Source organism: Myzus persicae, unplaced genomic scaffold (genome assembly GCF_001856785.1).
Source record: "Myzus persicae strain clone G006 unplaced genomic scaffold, MPER_G0061.0, whole genome shotgun sequence".
NCBI lineage: Eukaryota > Metazoa > Arthropoda > Insecta > Hemiptera > Aphididae > Myzus > Myzus persicae.
This window is the reverse complement of record NW_019103898.1, coordinates 207,829-234,955: the sequence shown is the minus strand read 5'-3', so window position 1 is coordinate 234,955 and position 27,127 is coordinate 207,829. Positions and strand designations below refer to the sequence as shown.

Genomic DNA, 27,127 nt, shown 5'->3' with positions numbered 1-27,127 from the left:
AATAATATAGTATAGGTATGGGTTTTCCCACTGCGCTGTGCCATCGTGTTGTGAATTTGTTTCCTTTGTCTTATCATCATTCGAAAATCGAAACAGAAACGTGTTTAGTCTTAGTGCGTACATACTGCATATTCTTAGGCCCGTTTCACATGGACGCGTATCGTACGCGCGCTGATGAAACGCGCATACGACGCGTATCAAAACGCGACACTCTGTTGTATTCACATGTATGCGTACCATACGCGAAACGCGGATCAAACTGACCCCGGGGAAATTTTGTCATTTAAAGTTTAACTTCGGTATAGACAACACCTATAATAACACTTAATACAACTTAGTACAAGTTAATTAAAATAAAAAATGAATAATCAAAGAGAAAAGCGGCTTATACTTTTTACGGGGTATTATTATTTAAAAAAAAAACAAATGGCTAAAAAAAATTGTGCTAAAAGACTTTGGGTTCACCCTTTGATAGCCCAAAGGTCTTTAAAAGGTGCATTTGCCACGATGTTTTCTGATCTCCGAGAGCACGAAGATAAGTTTTTCAATTATTTCCGGATGTCAATCAAAAGTTTTGACGAACTATTATACAAACTAGAACACAATTTAAAACGTTCATATTGTATCAGAGTACCAATAACTCCAGCAGAACGATTGTGTGTAACATTGAGGTAAGCTTGTTTTAAATTTGAATTACCTATATTTTAGTTTTGATAAAATAATGTCAAGTTCTTTTTAATTAACATATTCTAACTTAACACAAATAATGACGTTAGGTCTTAGGTCTAGCCGGCTTAGGTACCTACATAATGCAATAAAATATTAAAATATTTATTATTATACATGGAAATATGTACATATTTGTAACTTAGTATAAAAATATAAAAGTTATGTGTTATATTAACAAAACAAATTGTATTTATTAATTAAATCAAAACGTCCTTTTTTTGATAAAGAATATTTAAAATAAAATAAAAACTAACATTTCCAATGAAAATAAAATTAAAATTAAAGTAAACCCAAAATGAACAATAAAAATAAACAAATAATCTTTAAATTGTTTAGACATTATATTATGTGAATTATAAAAAAATAATTAAGAATTTGATGGGTAAGTTAGGTTGCAGGAGGTATCGGGCATAGACGTAGAAGATTGTTGTATTTGCGAGTTTATTGGTAAAAAATGTGAATACTGCTGCTGATGTGAAAAATAAAAAGGGTCGTTGTGGTTTACAGAGTTTTGAAACATAGGAGGATAATTTGGAGTCTGGCCGGGACCATTTTTTATTTCCATTGTTAACGCTAGAATACGTGAACGAAAAAGAAGTTTTTGATCCGTATTAAATTGACGAACAGTTGGCAATAGAGACTCAAAAAAAGATCTGTCCTCATCTTCTATCGAAGTCTCTCTAATCGCTGCGAGAAAATCTTCTTCAAAATTGTTTTTTTGATTTTTTGGTGTTGACGTACTTTTTCTCTTCCTCGCCCAAGGATCTCTATCGGAAGTAACATTAATGTCTTCCAATGGGTCATCTTCGCCGTTCGATTCATAATTGATTTCTTCGTTGTCTGAATTTCCCGAAATTTGATTAGGGCTAAAGTTAGATTCCGTCCTGAAAATTGTATTTGTATACTAAATTCAATTTTGCATAATATACTAACAACTAAATCCATAAGGCTAAATTTTTAGCTATAAAAACTGTACATTTTACAAGCTAAAAAGTAAGTAATTACATTTTTAAGGAAAATTGGGAAAATGTACGCAAAATCAGTTTTTGACAAAATCGATTTTGGTTTTTGGTGTAACTCTAATTAAAACAAATGACCGTAGATATATGAAATATTGGCTGGATGTTTTTATTATAATTTTATATACTTTATAACATTTTCAAAATATTTTAACATGTTTGTGCTGTTAACAGACATTTTTAGTTTTCAATTTTTTTTTGTTTTTTTTTTTCTATAAATATCAATAAAATTGTATTTGCTGGGTCAAAAATCTTGAAAATTTATAAAATATTCAAATTTTATAACTAAGGATTGGAAATTCAAAACAATATGCTTCATAAGTATCTCATTTTATAGCCAAGAAGTTTAAAAAATATATAGGCATTTCTATCTATATCAATATATTTTATATATACAATGTAGTTTGTTTTCGGAATTCTATTTTCACTTACATATTGGGTTGAGTTAAAGATTCCAAAAATTGTAGTTGCTGGTCATACATGTAGGTTTTAACATTTTTTCTTCCAGATCCAGATTTTAATTTTTTTTTTAATGCAATGGATCTGATTTTAGCGTCTCTCGCACTTTTCCAGCGTTGTTGAACTTTTTCCACTGTTTGAAAAAAAGTATTTCATATATTATATAATTCCCCCATTAAAGTACAAATGAATGATGAATTTACTTCTAAAAATATTATTTAGATAATATTAATAATAATGCCACTGACCATATAAAATCATAAAAAATAATGTGACTAAAGCCTGTATTATTTATTAATTTTTAGTTATAATTTATAAGAAAAAAATACCATATTGTTTTCGCTACAGTATATTTGACATGCACTTCTCAATTTTTCGTTCAGTTTATTAGCAAAAAAGCTAAATATTATTATATTTTTTTTTATAATAATCATGAATTATGATATGAGTAATTTTTATTATATAACTATATTTTTATTCATTGACTTTGTATAAATTACCAACTCTAAATACGTATGGGTACTTTGTTTAATTTTTGTAATACCTATTTATTGATTAGGTATTTAGCAACAGGAAATACAATGACTGATCTTCATTACACATATCGTATGGGTATCTCAACAATAAGTGGTATCATTGAAGATGTATGTAAAAATATTTGGCAGCTCAAAACTGAATGCATGGCTGAACCTACGGAAGATAAATGGAAAGAAATTGCAAATGGTTATCACAAATTGGCAAATTTTCCAAATTGTATTGGTGCCCTTGACGGAAAGTATGTAAGAGTTATCAAACCAACAAAAAGTGGCTCGTTGTTTTATAACTTTAAACATTATTTTTCAATTGTTTTGATGGCCATTTTTGTCGCGAATTATTGTTTCACTTTTGTGGATGTCGGAGCGCAAGGGAAATTCTGCGATTCAAGTGTGTTTAAAAACTGCGCATTTTACCAGAAGCTTGAAAATAACACTTTAAATATTCCTGACCCAATGCTTTTTCCTGGAAACTACGATGAAAGTTATCCATTCGTAATAGTTGCTTATGAAGCTTTTGGGTTATCAAAAAACATTTTACGGCCGTATGCTCGAAATAATTTAAACTATAAAAAAAAAATTTTTAACTATCGTTTATCGCGTGCAAGGAGAAATATTGAATGTAGTTTTGGAATATTATCTAATAAGTTTCGTATTTTTCATAAGCCAATGAATGTGAATGTTGAGTTGGCCGTATGTATAGTAAAAGCATGCTGTATCCTGCATAATTTTATACGCGTTAGAGATGGATTTAATTTTGAAAACACTCTTAGCATTGAAGGTTTAGAAAATGTAAACGAGGTTAATATACGAAATAATAATGTGACTAGAAGTGGTAATACAATAAGAGACAAGTTTGCCAATTATTTTATAAGTGATGCTGGAAAATTAGAATGGCAAGATAAATGTATTTAATAAAATCTGATGAAGTATTAAAAAGAATTTGAATTATAGTATAACAGTTAAAAAGATAAACACATTGAGGTTCTAAGTATACGAGTACAATAATAAATAATTTTTTTTAATGAGACCTATACCTACATTTAAGTTTATTTTTAAATATATTTAATTACTTACCTATTTTTTTTTTAATAGCTTCCTGTTCATTTCTTTGATATTTTGTTTTATGAATTTACTTGGGTTAATGTATGATATAATTACGCGTGTATAGGTATTGTGTCATATTGTTTTTTACTCAATTAAATAATTTGTATAATAAATGTTTAAATACTTAAATATATTGTACTAAGTATGGAACAAATACTTAAATAATTTTTGTTTTACTTACCCGCTTTTTTTTTGATCAGCTTTAGACATAGTGTCATATGCTAACACTATTTTTTTTGTCACCTCCTCCCAAGCTTTAATTTTCAAATCACGATCTTTGTATTCCTCGACTGCGTGGTTCCAAAGATTAGGGTGATTTTGTACCTCAATAATTATCAGTTCAGTGTCCATTGTATTCATAGTGAATATAATAGCAATTTATTTTTACTGTATTAAAAGGTCTAAAAAGTCTTAAAAGTCTTAAAAGTCTAAAAAGAAAAAGAGAAGAACTGCACTGCTGGAGACTATAAACAAGTTATATGAAAACCATTTTTCAATATTTGATCAGCGCGCGTATGATACGCGTCTATTTGAAACCTGTCATTACATGTAATAACCGGTACGCTCGCGTTTGATACGCGCCGCGTACGGGGATGCGTTTCGCCCGCGTTTCCAAAAACGCGTCGCGTTTCATACGCGTGCATGTGAAACGGTCAATATAAATAACGTAATTCTGAACGCGACGTATGAAACGCGCGCGTACGATACGCGTCCATGTGAAACGGGCCTTATGTAATGCGTGTTTATTTAACTTGTTATAAAACATTGTTATAAGTTAACTGTGATCAAATCTGTGATCGCCGTGTCACGTGTTGGTACAGCAAGCACAATCAAATGTAAGTACCTACCTACATTTATTTCATATTTACATATATAATTACATTCCACATAATGAATGTTATAAACATACTATCGGTGCTTAGCCAATACTGGAATGTCAGTACTCGGCCAGTACGAATGCCAGTACTGGTAAAGCGTTATCATCCCAGACATATGACAGTACTGGTGCCAGCACTGGCTGCCAGTAGCGTGCCAGTAAATAATAGCCAGTACTGGCGCAGTGTTGCGCCTGTTGTAAATTTCCGATTGGGATATCTTATTAACTCATTATTATGCCACTATAGACTTTATTTATCCTTAGAACACAAAGTTAGATAACTCAAAAACTGCTAGTCTGAATTTTAATTTTGATACGTCAACAATTTCAGAGCAATTATCTACTGTATAATTCATAGTTAAAAAAACATTTTAAAAACAGAAGTTTGTATCTCTACAAGACATTTCTTAAATATGAAAAAAAATGCCAAGAACTTGAAAATATGGTCTAAAAGTAAACTTAAAAATTTAAAAAATCAGATTTTGAATAACTGCATTATTGAAGAAGAATGAGGTGAGCATGCTTGGTGAATCCCTCTGTATATTATCAGCCCTTTAGTCAACAATTGCATAAATACAACACATTCAAACTTTATTTTTTGAAATAACAAAAATAACGTTATGAAGAATGCATAGATTATAGGTAGGTACATAATATTAAACTACAGAGTGCTCATAGTGAACCATTCAATATTTTTCAAACTTGCTTTAAAAATATTATATAAATTGAATTTGATAATTTAGGTATATTTATGACAAATATTATTGAGGCATAGGGCGCTTCGGCCCATGAAATATCACAAGGCGTGTCTGAGCACGCCTATGATTTATATTATATTGTTCCCCTTAAATTATAGTATTTCATATTTCAGTTATCGTAACACACTCGCCGTGTCTGTAATGGGTTTTAATTTACAAAACACGTTGCACGATTGTTACCGCTCCTTCATGAATCACCCTATAGTCCGCACTTAATAATTACATCTAACACGTAAATACCTACCTACATATATTATAATATTATGATTATTATTATATTCATGCGGGTCTAACGTTATTGTGTATAATGTGAGTACACATTAATTGAGTAATTTTTTTTCGCCCTGTTGCTCGAGTCGTATTATAATAGTACCAACGTGCTATTATATTATATATTATAATAATATTTATACATTCGTGTGGAAACACAACCACCGAGCCGTTTTAATAGACTCGTCGGAATCCATAAATAGGCATTGCCGCACGACGGTTATACCTAGATACACTTTATTATACCCGGTATATGTAATACCTGCCCGGTATTATAATACATTTCGGAGACGCATGATGTGCGTGACGTAACCACCTTGGGCGAAAAATCATTTAAAAAATTCATAAATAAAATAACATTTTTTTTTAACGAGCAATAACATTATTTTCTCACACCGTATACCCAGTACACGTGCGTATTATACGTATATAATATGTAATAAAATATAATAAGCTATATGTATATATATATATATACTATATATATAGGTATACGCACACGTTCGTGATCATATATTTTATATCTCACATTTCAATCGCATATCGTACCGGCTACACAATATAATACACCTATACCTATACATGCATAGGACCAACGACGGTGCAAAGACTTTGACAGTGTAATTATTAAACATTACGTATTCATCAAGTATTTCTATATGGCTAATTATGAGTGAATATATTATTAAACAGCGTGTAATAATGTACGTGTGTGCGTGTACGAGTATATAAAGGCACTTGGGGTTATGGGCAGAAAAAGAAATAAAATTTAAATTTAAGCGGTTTCTTCAAAAATATTATATTTTTAACAAGCATAAAAAAACATTATTTGAATACACGTCATAATATATAATACATGTATATGTGTGTATGTATGGTATTTAAAAAATAAAATGCATAATAACTAATAAGCATAATAATCGATGTAGGCGAACGAAGATGTAGAAAAACTGATAAATCAATTACTTAGTATTTTTTTATTGGTATTATTATTATTTTTCTTTATCATAAAATAAAGCATTAATAAGGCTACAAATTAAAATATAGGTGGGTACCAGGTTAAACACAACAATGAGACATTTCAATTATTACATTTAGGACGTTTTCTTCAACATTATTGATATAACGCCAAAAACTACCATATGTACCTATATGTCTGATTTCAAAACTTTTTTATAAAAATTATGTTAATGTAAATAAAAATAAAAATGGCGTAGATGCAGTACTTGCACTATGCACGTGTTATTATAGTTTTCACTTGGATAGATAACAACTTTTCGGAACACGTCAAAGTCGACCATAATGGTAAATTGTCATTGAAGCACCTATACTTAAGTTCAATATGGCCGCAGAACGATCCGTCATAATACGTTAACTTCCAGACGAACGCCATCGTAAAAGCTAAGAAATACAACAAACATGTCCAGTACTTCAAAAACAATAGTTTCAGGTCATTTGTGATACAACTAAGTCGGTATGTCAGCAACTTAAATATTCAATTTTGGTTCACGTTTCCGTTATCAACCAATACCAGTTAGTGTTCGGTTTCTAGCTTTTTTTAAATAAATCTGTTTTAAATACTTATTTTCTGTTTACATGATGATTTATTGATTAACATTAATTTGTTAAAATTTAAATCATTGTACCAAAGATTTAACCTAATATTATATGGTATGAAGATGTAACCTTATTATAATTTATAAAATATTGTGATTTTAATTTTTAATTAAGTTTACTTAACAAAAAACAGATTATACTGTTTAAATTGATTTGCTTACATAATAAATACATATCATGAGGTGCTTGATTATTATAAGTGATTAGATGAAAACATTTTTATTCAGCGATTTCATTTTGTATTACGACGACGGCGAATTGTAATTATTTTTATTCTACCGTTACAACAGTGGCGAAATGTACGTTCATAATGTAATATTATTATGTCAATCGTTCGCGGAAGTTGGTCATGACTTGTGACTAATTTACAATAATGCCGTGGTGGTACAATAATACAATATAGGGGAGTGTATCCATAAACGCTGCTGCTGCAGACTTGTGCCAAATTACAATAATGCATGATAATAAGTGTGATCATTATATCGATACGAGGGGAGCAACTTCGCAGAGCGCCCTCGCCTTTTAGTTTATTTAATTCGTCCTCGTCATATGAAATTGTATATTATGCAGCGAGCACGCGAGCACATTGCCAATTACTATAAACGTACTACACTACTGTATACATAATGCATACACCCTGTAAACAAAATTCAGGGGAGGCCAAACGATCGACAGCCATGCAGGTAATATTGCACTGGAATAAATACAACCTAGGTACTAATTACTATAGTTACAGTGGCATGAAGTGAATATGTGATTGTAGTATATGCAATGATTATTTTCACCAAATCATATTTGCTAGAACTACAAATGATGAAATAATTTCAGTTGTTGTAACAATTTATTTAGATGTATCAAACAAATGTGTTTAATTGAGAGTAACTAAAATTGATTAGTTAAAAAGTTATAGTTGTGCCAATTTATTTTATAGTAATTTCAACTCTATAAAATTGTACCCATTTAAAATTTAACCAAATATTGAATAGTTAGGTACAGCAACTGTAGTTAAAATAATTTTAGCCTCTATATTAGGTACTATAGATAGAATATATAATTATGTCAACCATACAATTAAGTACAAGAATAGTACAACTCTCTACCCGAGGTTTAATAGGAGGCAGGGTTGAATCCCCACACCGAAATTTTCTAAAATTACGTAAATTTAGGAATTTAACATCAGTTTTTTAATAACACTTCATGAGGAAGCACAGCCAAAATGGTTTTTTGAGATTACGTATAAACTTAGAAATACACAGAACTTCATATTGATAAAACAAAAATAATAAGTAGCTCAAAGTGAAGTTCAGCAAAAATAAAAATAAATCAATCAAATAAAAAAATAATATTATAATTTTTGTAATTTGATGACAATGAGACTTATAACTCTTTGGGGACACATGCCGATCTCTTAGGAGCTCTACATATATATTTTACTCCAGCTTACTACCAGAATTTAGTTCTTCGTTAAATAATATTTTTCTACCATTATTATTTAATTCATTAGATTATAAACAAATAGAAAATAATATGACACTTAAGCAATTAATTTCCGATATGAATTCTTTAGAAAATAAAGGTATAAATTCATTGGTAGACAATAAAAGTCAAATTGTTTATTTAAGTTTGACTTTAATTATTGGAGATAATTTAGATTTGTACTTCCATTTTAGGGTTTTCCGAATCATTTACGGCAAATATTCCATATGCAGATATTGTAAATGTTCAAAAACTGAATATGATTTTTAAACTTTTCAAGATAGCAATTTATTAAGAAATGAGAAAAATCGCAAAACAGGTGTATACACTAACAACATAATATCATTAACTGGTGTTAAAGAAATTTGTGTTTGGAACCAAATATCTTCTTTTCATACTTTTAGGTGCACACAATTATTATGTTGATATTATCATTGATTATAAATACTAGTTTATTTAATCAATAGGGAACGGATTTACATGTAATAAAAATATATGTACGTAAGTATGTAAGTATCATTTCTAAAATACGTGCTAAAAGTATCAAGCATATGCGGGAAAACATTTTTATTTCACTGTAAATACAATGCATTTATGGTCAAATACATTAAATATAATTATACAAATATAAGATATATATTTAATACATGATATAACAGCGATTCTCAACCGGGGGGTGCCGACCCTGTTGGGGGTCGCCAACAATTATTTTAGGGTCGTCAATCCATGTGGGAAAAAAATTGTTTCACTTAGAATCTTATAATTAATAGTAAGTGTTATATAATATATATATATATATATTTAGGATAGTCTGATAGTCGATAAAAACGTTCATTGAAGTGTACATAATATACCTTTTTTGTAAAATATATACACAAATAAATACAATAATAACAGTTGGTTCAATTTTTTAATGCTTACATTATAAAAGAGTCGTTGGACATCTTGCTGACATTATATATGGGGTCGCGAACTCAAAAAGGTTGAGAACCGCTGTGATATAAGACATATGTCATATATATATATATATTATATATACATATATCATGTAGTTGAAAAACTATGAAAACGCAGTTGAAGATTTAGAAAATCAAGACTTGGGTGAAGACGAGTCAGAGATCACCCACAATGAAGTTATCGAACAGTACATGTCCTCCAACGATGGAGGTAGCGAGCAGCTCATATATTCCGATGACGAAGATACGCGTTCTGCAACACTTTCACCGATTCTTACAACGAGACAACGAGTAATTACGAATTAGGCGAGACGTATGATTTTCTAAATATTTTATTAGATGAATTCACATGGGAATAAGTGAACTATAATTATCTCGATTAAATTATTTTTAAGCCTAATATTAAGTTGGACTTTAATAAATATACTTCTATTAAACTAGCACAAGAAAAAATAAATTGGAGCGAGGGTACCGAATGTATGGAGAATTATACTATATGGAGTGATAGAATTATAAGAAAAATTAAATATAATCCTATTTTAATAGATTTAAGAATATGAATATCTAATACAGTTTTTGAATTTGACGTAATAGGAGCTAATTATCTTTGTCACGCATATGATGAGATGGTATACATATCAAATTTCAGTTATAATATAACAAACATTCTGAATTGAGAAATAAAATATATTTTTAGCAGTTATTTAAATGTAGAATACATCGTGTCAGGAAGTTCGATTAATGACGACCCCATTGTAAAGTACTTCTGCGTTAACAGTAATTTCTGCCGCAGAACGATTTTCAATCATCAAAATATAGATGAAATGCAATTGAGAACTCACAATGAAAAAAATCAAGTCATGTGGCTATAAAAGATAAATTTATGTTGCTAGATTTATTAAGATTTAAAAAAATGTGAAGTTTGCAGTTATTGTTTACAGGTATGGGTAGGAGAACAAGAGTTAGGAAAAACTTATGGATCAGATCTCAGTTTGTTAGAAGTAAATGATCAAATATTTGATACTATGAATGTTTTCAGATGAAATGTAAAATAAACTGTACCTGATGTAAAATATATTATGAATAAACTAACCAACAATATAATATGAGTGTTTTTCTGAAATTATTTTATCAATCTTTGAATATACCTACTTTCTGTTTAATAATGACTATGGGATTTGATATGTGACTTTAACCATTTTTGTTATTTTCCAATCAAGAAATGATAAAATATGTTTAAAAATATTTATAAAGTAGTGAAATATGTAAAATAAAATTGGCGTTATTTTAATAAGAATGATATAAATAAACAATTCTTATAGAATCTTAAATATCTTGTTTTAATAACTTTAAATACTTTTCATAGGATACATTAAATAGCATAGTTCAGTGTTTTAACAATGGTCATTGTAGTTAAATTAAAATGATTATAAAACCAATAATGGGTCCATTATTGGCATTTGTCACTTAAAATAATAATTAATTATTTTTATTTAAATAAATGAAAATCATAATTTCATTAAATTACATTTATTCATTCAATAAATATATTTTTATTTTTTACAAAATAATCAATAAATATATGGTCAATCAAACTATTTTGGTAAAATTCCAAATAATTTTACTATTGATCCAACTCAAAGCTGCTTAGTCCGGTGACCAATAAATGGGGAGACCTTTTATGTGTGGCCAATTCTGAGTCTAGACGTCTAGTCGTGAATTATGATTACTTTAAATGCATTATGTAAAACATGATTAAGTGTAAGTCTGAATATAACACTGTTGGTGTCGTCGATGTTCGTTCCCACATACATTATAATATTATACACACACGACTACACGAGTTAGATTAATACAAAGTATAAATTCGTATACTGTGTGCACACAATAATGTTAAATACGAATGACGGATGATTACTTAGAATAAGTTAATGATGTTTATTATTATTATTATTATTATTATTATTGTTTTTCTACTCCTCCACCCTTTTCCGCATCTAAACTTATTCCAATTTATGTAAATGTATTCGTTATTAATTTGTCAGCCGCGCGCGTTATAATATGCGTCACGGCCGCTCCGATGATTTCCATTACCACTTACCAGTCTCGCGTTCGACCGTATAGGACGGTATTACATTATATTGTATTATACCTGACGCCCAACATACTATTAACTCTACGTATCAACATTATTAAACTCGGTTTTCGAGGCGACGAATGTAATAAACGAACGGTGGTGTTTGTTTTCGTTTTATTCAAAAAATCACTCGACCGAAAACGTATTTTGGACCCGACAAAAAGGTGTTTTTCCAACCGAAAACAAGTTCGGAGTGACGGCCGAAATAGCTGCCGTATATACGATATTGATACACACACACTTCTGCTTATTAAAATCCAAGTTGCTGCCGGGCCTTGGGGAAAGTTAACATCGCTTCAACAGGACTACCCTTCGTCGGCAACATTCATATACATGGTCGTGGTCAGGGTTGGGGGGTTCCCCCATGAACACTTGACAAGTATATAATATGTACTTACAAATAACTGTAATTATTAAAACAAATTGTAGTTGTAATACAAGGTTCCTCGTAAGTTGTTGTTAGTACAAATTAAAAAAAAAGTTAAGCATAAATCCATAATAATTATTTACGAGCGTTTAAACTTTGGATTTTGACAAAATTCGTAAAAATCACGAACATTAGCATATTATATTTAGTTAGAAATTCAAAAAAAATTTTATTTTTAAACCTTAGATTTGAAAATGTAATACAATACTCCTTAACAAGTTTGTTTCCCTTGATCAACAAAAAAAAATTATACCGGATCATCAATTACCTACATTTTTATGAGCGTTTGAAGTTGAAATTTTTACAACATTGGATAATCACTCGATTTCTCTTGTAGCGATTTTCTTATTTTGGTGTACCTAATCCAAAAACGAATAACTGGAGACACTTGACATTTACACCAAATGTTTATTTCATCAATTCGCATATACTTGATAAAATTTAAAAAATATTTTTACTCGTTTTAAGCTGCTGTCGGACATTTTCAATTTTCATTTGTTTTCATTTTTTATCATATTTTTTTCTATAAATGTCAATACAATTTTATTGGTTGGGTCAAAAAGCATGACAATTTAATACAAGACTCTTGATAAATTGTTACAATAGCAGTTGAAAAATATTAAAAATACATATTCACGATTTATTTTTACAAACATTTAAAGTTCAAATGTTGACAATATTTATCAAATTTAAAATTTAAAATTATTTTGTAGTTAAAAATGTATACAATTTTCAACTTGTATAGCTATAGATTAAAAATTCAAAACAAGGTTCCGCTTAAGTAGTTTATTTGTAAATAAAAAAAATTCTAAAAAATATATGAATATCGGAATTTTGTACAGACATTTTAAGTTCAAATTTGGATAAGATTGCATATTAACACAAATAATAACGTTTATTATTTTATTGTAATTGGGTTCCAAAACAGCCCAATTTTACATAATTAAATTAAATATTTTTCCAGCATCACTAATGATTTAAGAATAATATTAATTCAACTTACCAGCTACCATATTAATAAGTAATAACAATATAAAATATCCTAAGCTGAGTCTCCTCTAGCTCAGAATCGTTTTTCTTCTACAATGATATAATATCCAAGAATTCAAATTTAATACCATCCATTAAAGCAACAACCTAGACACCTAATGTACAGCAGAGCGATACCCACTTACCCGTTTTTTTTTTTAGTTTAATATTATATCACTATAAATTATAAGTATAAAATATTTCATTTAAAGAATGTATTATCAATTTACGTAAATATCAATTTTTAAACTATGATAACCAGCTGATGCCTTTTAAAAAAATATGCACTAATCATTTTGAATTGCATTTTTGGTTTAAGTATTTGGAAATTGAAGACAGCAGTCTTGAGTGGGTTTTCAATGTAAATTTTTTAAAAATATTATTTTGGATTCTTAAAATGCATTTGCCTGCGAGCGCCCATGATCTCTTCCATTTTTCTTTCTTCAATTTAACTCTAGTTGATTCTTTTAAACATTGATGACCAGCTAGTGCTCTTTAAATAATCACTGTTTAATAAACTAATTAATGTGAATAATGTTATGAGCCTAAAAATCAATAAATTATAGATTGCAGTCTTAGACTAACTAAGGACAAGTATGGAGCAACAGCGTTTTATAGATTTATCGATATAAAATATTAAAAGAGATGTTGTTAGTATAATAACTTAATGAAAAATACTGGAAAAGTATTCTATTAGTAATAGAAAAATGTCTTTTTGTACATTTTATAAAATAACCTCATATTGTATTATACATTAAAATGTATCATACGTAAAATTACTGTTTTAATTATATTATTTTGTTGTTATTTATTGTTATATGGAGACATACTTATTAATAACACCCATAATTCAAGTGTTATGTAGTGTATATTACCTATATATTATAAATATTATTTTGTCACTTATAATAAGGAGATAAAATAGTAAGTACAGTAGAACCTCGATTAACTGTCAGTCTCGAGACCAGAGCTTTGACGGATAATCCAAAGACGGTTAAGCGAGCAACACAAATTTAAACATGCATACATATTATTTATTATTTTTTTTTAGTAATTATGACATACATATTTAGGTACTATAACTTATTGGTACATTATTATCATTATTTTTAATGTATTAAAAAGTTTTATTATTTACAATTACATACATACTTAACAATTAATATTATAAAAATCGGTCAATTTTTGTTGTTTATATTACGTGCTTTATTTGGCTTCCATATCTCTAATTCTTCGAATCAGTAATAGCTGAAAGTTTCGGAATATCTATATTATTATTTATAACCTACTCATACACAAGTGGCCTGATGGTTAACCGAGAAGACTGTTAATCGGGGGACGGATAATCGAGGTCTACTGTACATTAGAAAAAAATAGGTTGTATTTTTTTTGTATTACTATTTATTATATTATATAATGTTCCTATGTAATGACCTATGTATTGTATTATAAACTAAGTGCAGGATTAAACTTTTTTAGATGTTTGCCCTTTCCCCAAATCTCTTATTTGAATTAGGAATTAGGAAACATAGCGGGGGGGGGGGGTGGAGTGTAACGATGAATAATAATTATTGCACATTGGTCTTGATATTTTTTATTTTATTCTTTTTATTGTCACACTAATACAACTAAATCAACTTTTTTTTTAGATATGAAATCCCAAGTAGAAGAACACTTTGAAGGACAATAATACCAAGAATATTTTCAACTGTTCAAAATAAAGTCGAAACTTTGTTAAACCAAGCAAAAAATGTAGCGATCATTATTGACATTTGGACATCAATGAATACAGCAGACTCGTAGATTACTATGACTGTGTTCACTCGTTTACTAAACTCAATTACTAAAAAAATGGAATATATTTGAAAAAGTTGTTGCAGTGAGTTACTGATGGTGGATCTAATATAAAAGCTGCAGTCAGGCTCATTGATTTATCAAATTTGCAATATATTGCACATAAGTCATAAACTGTATTTAACAATGAAGAGATTTAACCCAACGATGAAACAGATGAAAGTGACCTAAAGAAAATATCCAAGAAGTGATTGCGGTTGGTTTTTTTAAGCTTCGTGGAGTAGTAAACAGAATGTTGTTTGAATAACAAAAGCAGCACGGATATGAAACAGTGTTGAAATTAAAACAAGACATACGCACTCGATGGGACAGTACATTTTTGATGTTAGAAAGACTTATCAAACTGAAAGAACCATTAACCGTTGTAATGATTACAATAAGAGAAGGTCCTAGTAATCTAAGCCCTGATGAATGGAGCATAATTGAGGATATGGAACCGTTAGATAAGTTGACTGTTAAGCTCTCTGTTGAACACTAACCAAATATTTCAACAGTTATAGTGTTATACTATTGATATACAAGGTAATTAATACGATGCTTCTGTAAACAGTTTAATTTTTGTATTTCTGTACAATTTTTGAATTATTTATGAGTGTGCTAAGTTCATTAGTTTCAAATGCTCAAAAAACGCGACTGTGAATGTTTATAAATAGAATGATAAAAAACATTAATAGGCATTTCAATGTATAGAAAAGTAATCTATAACACCACATTTTGCTAGGGCTACATTGCTGGACCCAAGATGCAAGAAGGTTGCACTTGGGTCAGAACAAAATGCTAACGAAACAGCTGCTTTGATTAGTAATGCTTCAAACACAGGTAAATAATAAATAATTGTAACTAAATCTATAAAATATAGTTAAATAGAATTGGTTAACGAACTTATATTAGTACGATAATATAACTTAATAATTGCTAAAAAAAAAAATAAATCACTTATAAATACACATCAAATGTGTTGACATATTCTAATCATAATTATTTTCTACAAAAATATTATTAAACTAAAATGTTATTTAATTAAACTTTTTGTAGAAAACAGTAAGTAAAAATGATGAGAAATCTGAACACTCATATTAAATAATATATAATCAGATTTTACTTAATTTCATACCAACGTAGGTACATATGAAGAAAACCTAAGTACAGATAGCGACGTGTGGAATTTTCTCAACTCTATAGTCACCGATGTTCAGTCGCAGACAACCACCACTCGTAGAGCTACAACCTTGAAGAGACAGTACTTAAGTATGCCTCATCAAGATTTGAAATGCAATGTTGCTGTATTTTTGAACGACTGCAGATATCATGTACACTGTGTTCTGTTCGACTACGGAATTAAAAATTATATTTATTCTGTGACATGGCACATTATATACCTTGGTCTATACAGCAAGATCTACTTTTTAAGAAAATAAACTTATATGAGTATATCATAAGTGATTGACTAAACAATCAACGCACAACCAATACCAGTGGTCGGATCTGTCTGAAATTTGACATACAGATAGCCATTATGACGTAAGCGTCAGCTAAGAAATGATTTTTTGGAAATTTTTTCTTTTAAGAAGAAAATAAGGGGTTGTAGTAAAAAAACAGTGGTGCTATATGTCTATCCAACAAAATCAAATTTAAATATACACCAGTGATGCCATTGATCTAGTAAAATAATATAAAATTCCACGGTCGTAACGCATTTTCACTACATGAACTTGAAAATTGAAAATGCGGTTCCCCTAATGCTCTAGATGTGCTTGGAAATTGGTTATTTCATCCCGTACCATATAAGCTTTATTTGCCACTCTAGAAAGTTATCGAGATATTCGAATAAGAGTAGTTAACTTGGTGATTTTTGATTGGGTAATGTATAAGGATTTATACATTGGTAATTTTTCTTCATAATGTTCGCAGTTGTCATATTATATTGCCTACATACTGACATATTGTAAATACTTACTGTAGCTCTTCGTCGAGTGTGCAATGTAGCAATGAACTATACAACGACTATACGTCTCAACACATTTATGTACGTATATATATATAATACATTTAAATCATTTAATATATATTTAGAGGGATACACACACACATATATATATATATATAAATATGAACCTGTTTTTTTATTATTATACGTTCTCAGATTTGTATAAATTTTAATAGTCAAGCGTAAAACATATTATGTGAAAATTACACACATCCGACACATATATTCCGTGTATCTGGGCACTTGTGTGTACATGTTTAATGTGCGAGAGATGTTTTATTACACGGATAATACTTCAAATGTATTGACAGCCGTTTCATCGGGAATCGTTCTACACGAACTTGTCGAGGTTTTAAATATTTTAATGTGTAAAAAAATATATATATATATTATACGTGTATAAAAATAAACATAAATAATAAGCATACTACTGCGTATACACGAGTGGGTAATGTGTATACATAGTCACATAGGCAGTTATAGGTAGGTACCTACGCGGCTACGCCTTTGTTATTATATTGTTGTACCGATAGCATTATACGTCACGACGAATCGAGTGCGGGTGTGTCGTAGGGGTTTAAGATTATTGCGCGCAGTGTACAAACAGAGAGACGTTAAACAACTGCCGAACTGGACAGAATATATGCACGCGTGTGTGTATTATATGAGATATAATACTATAATATTATTACGACTACAGTGACCGGTTTTACAGCACATCCTCCGAAGACTTGGGGGTCCGGTGTGTGTGTGTGTGTGTGTGTATGTGTGCGTGTAATAGAATACTAAATAGTTTTAACGTATATGAATAATAATAAAAACAACCGACCGCGACAACGATTGGCCGGAGCGGTCTTACGGAACGCCATTTTATATTTCGTCTAGAGAACCTTTAAAAACAAAAAAAGAATCGATTAAGCCCACCACAGAGAGAGGGTGAAATTGAGTGCCTCGGTATGTAGAATAACTAGAGCCCGTCACAATAACATGTTTAGCGGTCATAGTTTCGAAAAAGAGACCGAAATTGAATTTGGTCGTTCTTGGCCGCCGTGACCAAACGTTAAAAAAATCACAATGCGCGCCTCCGTCGTATCTACCTATAAGATACAAAAATATTATAAAGACCTTACTCATTTCCCTATACGTATTATATATTATATATATATGGCCGATGGGCACGTATAACGCGGCAGTGTAGATGTGTAATATATTATGAACGTGTACAACGTAGATGTATATAGTCTTCGGTCAGGGTCTGTGTCGAATTTTCTGTTATTATTATTAGTATTGTTGTTTTCAATTTGAACGAGTCCGTCGGCAGCGGAAAGGGGTGAAACTTATTGCTGTTTAACGTTATTTAGTATACACACACACACACACACACACCCGTATATTTATATATATATATAGGTACTGCAGCAGGTCTAAATATATACATAAACTGGAATGCGGGCCACCCCATTCGCGCCGACACCCTTTCTAATTTTTCACGCGAACGCAACAAAGACAATTGTACTACAACAACAGCAAAAAGGTCACACTTAATTGTTACTTACAGACATGATGACGTCAGATTCTTTTACAGAAAAAACGAGAACGTTAACGTGATGAAAAACTATCATTTTTAAAATGCTTAACGTGTATAGGCACTTACAACTACACAAACTTTTAAATTCTTAAAAAAAATTCAACATACCCACTCTTCTACTCGCTATAAGTATATAAACATGCAAGGCTGAGCATTAATGAGTTAAAAAGTTAAAGGTAAACTCTGAACAGCTTTCAGCAGTGGCGTTGAAAGCAACCCCAAATAACGACGACGAGACTTGTCAATTTTCTGAGTAGCGTGCAGACGCCTCGACTCCTACAAAATACTCGCCACTCGGCCACTCTGGATATTATTAATAATTATTATTCAACTGTCGTTCGGCACGATTATATTTATACTTTTATTTAATTTTAAAATGTATAGTAAAATAAAGTTAATACAATAACAAAATGGCGTTGATAACCTAACCTTAGAAGATGACAAAGAGGAAATAAATAAAAGGAACAAACTTATATCTAATTCAAGTGCATAACAACAATTTATTTTCCTGTTTCAGGAATTCAGGATTATGTAATATGACATAAAAAAGGGTGAAAAATCCAATTCCATAGACATCAGCTATTTCATTTATTTGGACCAGTTCAGTGAGATGACACACATTTGAATTCTATAGCAGGACGAACACCTCTTACTTGATTTAAAGTAGTCTGTAGGGTATCAACTAAACTAAAAAATGACTGCAGAGTATATTACGAAAAGAAAATTTGAAAATTTGAAACCCAATAATCATATAAAAAGTTTGAAATCGTATTATCGAGCATCCTTTTTTATATTAAAAAAATTAAAAACCATATAATGAGAAAATATTGTAACTATACTTACATAGTTACATAGGTACTATTATAATGATATTCATACTATAATTTGTTTTAACTATGATGACATTTTTTGTGCACAATAAAGGTACAACAAGGTATACAACGGAACAGACTAACCATTACAAATTATTATCGCTGAAATTGTCGTTATTGTTAAAAATAATATTAACGATGTATATTTTGGAAACATTTCATTTGAAGCGATCGTATAATATTGTCTCGTTAGTCGTTACATCCGTGAACGAATGTCGGACGAAACTTATAGGTACAACAAAATATATTGAATTTTACATAATGATCGTCTTTGGTTCACAATATTATTATGTATACATTTTTTTATTGGTCGGTATATTATATTATTGTTATTTTTTAAGGCTCAGAGCGCAGCGGGCCCACAGATTTACGATAATGTGTCGAGTAAAGAAGTATCGTCGTAACCTCGTTTAACGCCACAAACATTTAATGATAATGTTTACAGTCATAAAATTAATATGTATTATATGAGGTAGGTATCTATACATGTAAAATACTGCACCAGAGATCAGTGTTTGAATACACGATTTATGACATGACCGAGCTAAGACGGCCGCCCGGCACTTTAAACCAATAAATTCCCACAGACACACACACACACACACACACACACACACACACACACACACANCACACACACACACACACACACACACACACACACACACACACACACACACACACACAAATACACATGCATACATTAGTTCGTACCCTGTATAATCTGTATATATTAAAATTATAAGCAATAACGATGGTTATTGTAGGCATGGAAGTCTCTATAACATAATGTGATTCAGTATTATTTATGATTTTGATAACAATTTAAATCACATCCATCTACAAAATCGTGCAGATTATTCTACCGCATGATGGTCGAGGCAATATAATGTCTTCGAAACAGAACGAGAGTGATTGAGGCAGCGCCAGGAGAGACTTGCAGGCCCGGCAAGAAAGGGTAGGCGACATAGGGCCTGCACGCATAGGGCGGTACTTTACTAGGGAGGTGACATTTTCAAAACAGTGATAATTTAGTGGTAGCAAAATTGTATTTTGCCAAGTGCACTATTTTCTCCTGAGCCGGCCCAGAAGACTAGACTAATGTAATTTTAATTTTTTTTGTTCAATAAACAATGTTTAATGAGGGTAAGTATTCTTGCAAACGGTTCATCTCCAATAATGTGGCGATATCGTGAGAAAAAAAAGAAAAAAGCCATATATAGTGATTTAGTTTGTCAATTAGGATGAGTTTATTAGTTTTTGAATTTTTGATAGCATATTCTGATATAGAAACAATATGTGTATGAATAAATTTGTTTTGTCAATCACTTGGTATTCAAATTACTTTAAGATGTAAGTTTATATTAGACAGTAGTATAATAATGTATTATTTGAGCTTTTGAACGCATAGAATACAATTATTTTGTACAGGTTGTATGTATAGCAAAAAAAAAAAAAATTGCAATTGAATTTTTTAGGATGTTCTGTATATCCCATACTTACCTGCCGGACGACCGTCGTAGAGACCTAGGATTTTTTGAGTGCAATGGCTGGAAAGCTTAGGTCCCCTCCAAATGTAACCATACCATTAATGGTATTAAGCAAAGCTCTAAGTCCAAAACTGGATTTGCTACGGCTGGTAGTTCAGCGAGTAGTTAAGTAGTTTTTTTAAATTTTCAAAATAAAAATTTTTTCTCCGTACCTAAGAATATATTTTTCACACCCTACTTCAGGACCAAAATTTTTTATTAAAATTGTATTATATTGATTTGTTACTAAAACACTTAAGAGAAGCTGTTGCCTTATATGGAACACATCCTATCTTGCATTACCCTGACATTTTTCCTGCTCCAGTTCTTGGGCAGGATTTGAAGCGTAGTAATAAACCAAGAAAAAAATGTAACTCTGTAAACAAAAAATTTATTTTGAATGAACACAACCATGTGAGCAAAATGTTGAACATGTCAGGTACAAATATAAATTATATATATAAATATATAAATTAATTAAAAACTTTTTTTATGAAAGCTGCAAAATCAATTGCCAAATGCATGCAAGAGTTAAGACGTGCAGGGAATTTTCTTATAACAATTGAATTATTACAAACCTCTCTAGAAAAATATGGTCATTACTTAAAAAAATTAGAAGACCATATCAGACACAATAATACCTGCATTGAATCATTTCTGTCATTGTCAAGCTATCATAGTCTATACTAGCGGCTTTTATAATAATAAAAAAAAAAATCATTTCTGTTTAGTGCAGAAATGTCAATGACACAAGACACAATACACAACAAACTCGTCAACATAATAATCGAAAAAAAATAATTTTTTTAGGAAACGATTGAATAGTTAATTTTAGGGGAGCTATTACAAGTTTTGGGTGGCTAAGCCCCCCCCCCCCCCCCAGTTACGATTATAGAGCGTATGTACGTCATCCAGCTACCGACAAGACAGCCCCTGGACCTGAACAACCACCGTACACGTCTGTCTTCAGTATTAGCCCGTTGTGGTCGGACTATGATGGTTGGTACAAATTAAAACAATTGAGGACGTGATAAGGGTTGGCACTTTAGCGGTCTCGTTTCGAAGACGTGAATGTTTGAAAGTCGAATTTGAATCTCGGTAAATCTAACAAAGCCCATGAAAATCCGCAATTGAACAGGCTTGTTACGGTCTCCCGGCGTATGTCGTGCAGTGATGTTCGTGACACTGTAACCAAAAATGTTATCGGTAAACGGTCGTCCGACAAATCGTTCGTCTCTTGTTCTCTTAATATATTTATGTATTTATGAAAAATTGTAATGTTAATATACACAATATGAGTAATGATGATAACACTTAAGAATATATGAGTATACATATAAAATAGTGTTGTCTTATTTAAATAATAAAATAAACATGTACTAGGAAGACTCAAAAGTGGCGACGAAGATGGGATTCAAATCCCACGGATTTTAAAATTAATTATACCATTACAACTGGATATGCCAAACCTCCTATACCTGTCCCACTACGAAATGGAGTTGATGATTATGTGAACATGGCACCATTGAAAATTGATAGTAAAATTAATCAGCTAATTAATGCAGCAATGGTAAATCATCGTGTAAATACTATCAGGTATAATAGTTGTACATATTGTATAAATATATTGTTGTTAAATAATTAAATATTTTTATATTATTACCATTATACAATAAAACTTGACTAGGAGTCGCAATAGCTCTAAAAGCTACATAATTTTGGTCACATATTTTAATCACTTTAATTAAATTTTTTACAATCATTCCCAAAATAAACAGTTGGACAACATTTGAACACAATGGTTTTAAATATACAAATACTCACTTTCCTACTGATCATTTGAGTTATTTTATTTAATAGGAAAAATGCAAATATCTTTGTGTACTTATCTTTTTATAAATATTTTTGCAATTTCATTAATTAGAATTGAACAATAGAAACTATTAAAATTGTTACTGTAATTCCTAAGTATGTGCCCAGAACAAATGAAAGAAAAAAATATTCAATATTATATCAATCACTTATTTTTCCAAAAGCAGTTGTCTAATTGAACAATATTTTTTGAAAGCACTTAGGAATGTTGCAATTTTTTCAAAAAGTGACTAAAATCCTATAAAAGAAATTATTTTGGAACTGAAAGTTATTTGCTTAAATTAAAGAACAATTTTATTTTTCTACTTTGACTAGAGTTTATGTCTAAAAAAATTTTGATATTATCAACTAAAGAAATACCATACAAAAGTTTCCAAGTGATCAAAAACTGCTTCAGATGGCTTTCAGATTAAGAAATATCAATTTCAAACATTGAGGGAAGATGAGCTTTGACATATGCCCTAAAGTGTCACTCAAAGTCAGTCTAGAAGATATACGTTATGCTTTAGATTAACTACCATTACTGAATAGCAAAAAAAATTGAAAATATCAGAACCTGCTACAAACTATAAATATTTGTTAATTTATAAGTCATCATATAAGTGATATGTCCATCATTAATAATTATTGGAGAACTTTATTAACTCTATTATTATTATTTTTATTTAGTTATATTTCAATATTCCTTATAAGGTCATCTAACTTTTAGTTTACAGTTTGACAATTGATAAATGATAATACGTCTAAAGTTAAAATTAAAAGTAAAAAAGATAGCCGCCTAGCACTTAGGTAGGCAATCCGACTTCGCTGGATCACGAACAATGTGCTACAGCAACACAGACATTGAGCGGCTACAAGTCGTTCAATTATATTGCTTTGATGTTATGATTGTTTTAGAAACCGCAGCAACACCGATTTAACCTGTATATATATATATATATTACATAGGAAATTTCTAGAACACATGTTTTATTATAAAGCGTGTTTTGCATATTGGTGGATGATCTTTGCTTATTAAGAAGGAATGCGTAGAAAAAGTGTGACCGATTCTCATTTAGGATGATAGTAATATTTTGACAGCGGCTGAGATGAGGTGTCCACTTTTGTTTCAGTTAATTTTTGATGGATTTAAGTTTATTGGTAGGTGCAACGGAGTCCAAGTAGTGCTGTCATGAGAAGATAATTTTATATTTAATTGATGTTCAGAAAGTGTGGAAATTGACTCGAATAATTCATTTTCTGAAATGGATGTCTATTTATTTAAATTTAGAATATTATTCTTATTGTGTGTTTTCAATTGTGCTGATTAATATTGATATAATATGCATATATAATTACAATGTAAAAATAATAACATTAATTTTACTATACACATATATTTGTTTATATTTACAATACAATAATTAAAATATACATGTTTGGTACAGTTTAATATGTTATAAAAACGAAATTCGAGTAGAAATCTGAAACCTACGGTAATCTGCACTTTTTAAGTGGTAATAATTTGTGCACGATATAGTTGCAGACAACCGCGAAAAAATTGTAAATAATTTTATAGCTGAGAAGGTTCTTTACAAAATGGAGGTACTGGATATATTGAAAAGTTCCGAAAATTTTATCTGTACACTTTGAGAAAAATAACGCACAATTTTAAATTAAATTTATTATAAACGCATTTAAAAAAAATATATACATATATTTTAATATTTCGTATTATCATTTCTGTTTATAGAACATGCATAGTATTATTTAAAAATACATAGTTATTTGGAACATTTTTCAACTGAAATATGTATCACTTTACCATAGTTATATCATACTAGGTATTATCATGAACCACAGAGTTTATCAATAAGTATAGTAATATATATACGAACAGGTGGGCGGTGAGTTGTTCGTATTAAATGTCTCCGCAGATTATACTACAAGTGAAGTTTAGATACCGGGAAAGATAATGGTAGTATAATGACCATTTAGCGATATATGTCTGTAATACCTACTGCTATGTATATTATGGACACGTGGACCAAAAAAAAAAAAAATAATAATAAATAAAATAAAATGCCGAGATCAAAGAAATCTACCTAATCTTGCGTGCACACAAGTATATAACCTGCTATAGAGGTACAGCCGTATTATAGAATTGACAACAGGTGCAGCGGATACCTATATATACCTATCATGTATATGGCTGATCTCGGTTATTTAGGTACCTATATAAACACTGTCGTTCACCGGACGACGACGACGAGGCCTACGCAGTGGCGATCGTATCGATTAATCAGTATTCTTGATTTTTTTTTTATTGGATCGTTCCAAAAAAACAAATTGGTCGACCATTAATGTGACCGGTTCGCGCGTCCGTGTGTGTTTAAATTTCCAGACGGTAAAAAAAAATCGTACACACCCAATTAAAATTCGGTTTTTTTTCTCCGTTATATACCGTATTAAATACATAACGCAATTATATGCATGTTTTAAATTATAATGCCGAATGATCCTTTGTTTATAACTATTCACCAAGAAGACAGACACAAAAAATAAAAAATAATAAAAAACAATACTAGGTACGTACCTACCTATATTATATTATACCAACAGTTGCTGCCCGCGGTTATTATATTATTATTAATTATTTGATCCGATATAACGTGAGTTAATATACATACAACTTTCACGGTCGAATGTCATACAGGTACTTACTTATATGTTATGAGCGAAGAACCGTGGACAAAATTCGGCATAATTATTCTAGTTTAGCTTCCAAGAGAATTTTTTTTTATAGAAATGTGTGTATTTGTATGCCTTATTTAATGATACTTTCAAAAAATGTCCCTCAAACTTCCATTAGAAGTTCTGTTCAAAAAACTTAGAAATATTAAATTTTTCAAAACATTATATTTTCGAGATTAAAATATCAAAAATGAGTATTTTTGAAATTAATTTGTTTTTTTATTGTTAGTATTTGTATCCTAACTTCTAAGTGTCCAAGCTTTGCGAGTTAGTAGGATGTTTTTGATTCTAATTACCGCACCTGGTGTATAATATGTGATCTTCATAATTGTACAGAGATGGTGAAGGGAAAATCGTAGAAATAGATGAGTCGAAATTTGGTAAAAGGAAATGCCATAGAGACCATCGCGTTGAAGGGCAGTGGGTGTTCAGTGGCGTAGAACGTGTAACTGGGCAATGTTTCTTAGTTCCTGCTGAACGCCGAGAATAAAAGATTGTATTTAGACTGGAACTATAATAATTAGCATTTGTTGGAAATTAAGGTTACAATAGGTATTATAAAATATAATAATGTTTTCTAACATGAAATTTCAATTTAGAGCTAAGATTGTTTAAAAGGTAATGGGTATCAACATTTGACAGTAATCACTCAATTTAATTTAAATATCCCGAATTGGAGCGAACACAAATAACGTAAAGGGAATGTAGCGTCATGCAAAAGCGTCAATGACACAGTATTTTAGAAAAACAGCACTTCAATGCAGATTACATGATGAACGTGAAGCACTTCAAAGTTAGCACAACAATCTAAAACCATTCCAACTAACTCTTCTTGGACTAGTTGGAATTTGTTGGAATCTATTTTAAAAGTTATTAAATTACAAAACTTGCAGAGCCACTTTCACAGCCAGCACTACAAATTGAAGTAAAACGCTAAAAACATATCCAAAAATATACACAAAGTATTGGAATTACAGTATTAAGTTCAAAAGTTCATTTGGTATATGTGTACGGAAATAAGACCAAGAAAAGTCACATTTCCTTAAATTTTAAGTCACAAATTTCCTCCAGCACTACTTTTACTACTTTGCATACGTAAAATCTATTACACATTTTTATTTTCGTAATATTGAGTTCTAAGACAACACATGCGGGTGTCGCATCCTCCTAAGTAAATAATAAACATAATTTAATTGAAGTGAATGTTTTAAATATGTTTTATAATGTATTAGGTGAGTCGAGTGGTTAGATTAATATATTTGCTTATTGTGTACAGTAAAAAATAGTTTATTCAAATT

General features: G+C 30.2%; 2 protein-coding genes across 2 annotated transcripts; one reads left to right on the top strand and one right to left on the bottom strand.

Moving 5' to 3' along the window:
- Positions 1-76: 76 nt before the first annotated feature.
- Positions 77-3,655, top strand: LOC111036070 (protein ALP1-like). The gene is made up of 2 exons (XM_022317965.1): positions 77-671; positions 2,767-3,655. The coding sequence occupies exons 1-2, from the start codon at positions 361-363 to the stop codon at positions 3,653-3,655; spliced, it is 1,200 nt and encodes a 399-aa protein (XP_022173657.1). The 5' UTR covers positions 77-360.
- Positions 1,012-2,563, bottom strand: LOC111036071. Its single transcript, XM_022317966.1, has 2 exons — positions 2,181-2,563; positions 1,012-1,613 (listed from the first exon to the last, which is right to left on the bottom strand). Exons 1-2 carry the CDS (start codon positions 2,228-2,230, stop codon positions 1,097-1,099), a joined length of 567 nt encoding a protein of 188 aa, XP_022173658.1. The 5' UTR covers positions 2,231-2,563; the 3' UTR covers positions 1,012-1,096.
- Positions 3,656-27,127: the final 23,472 nt, after the last annotated feature.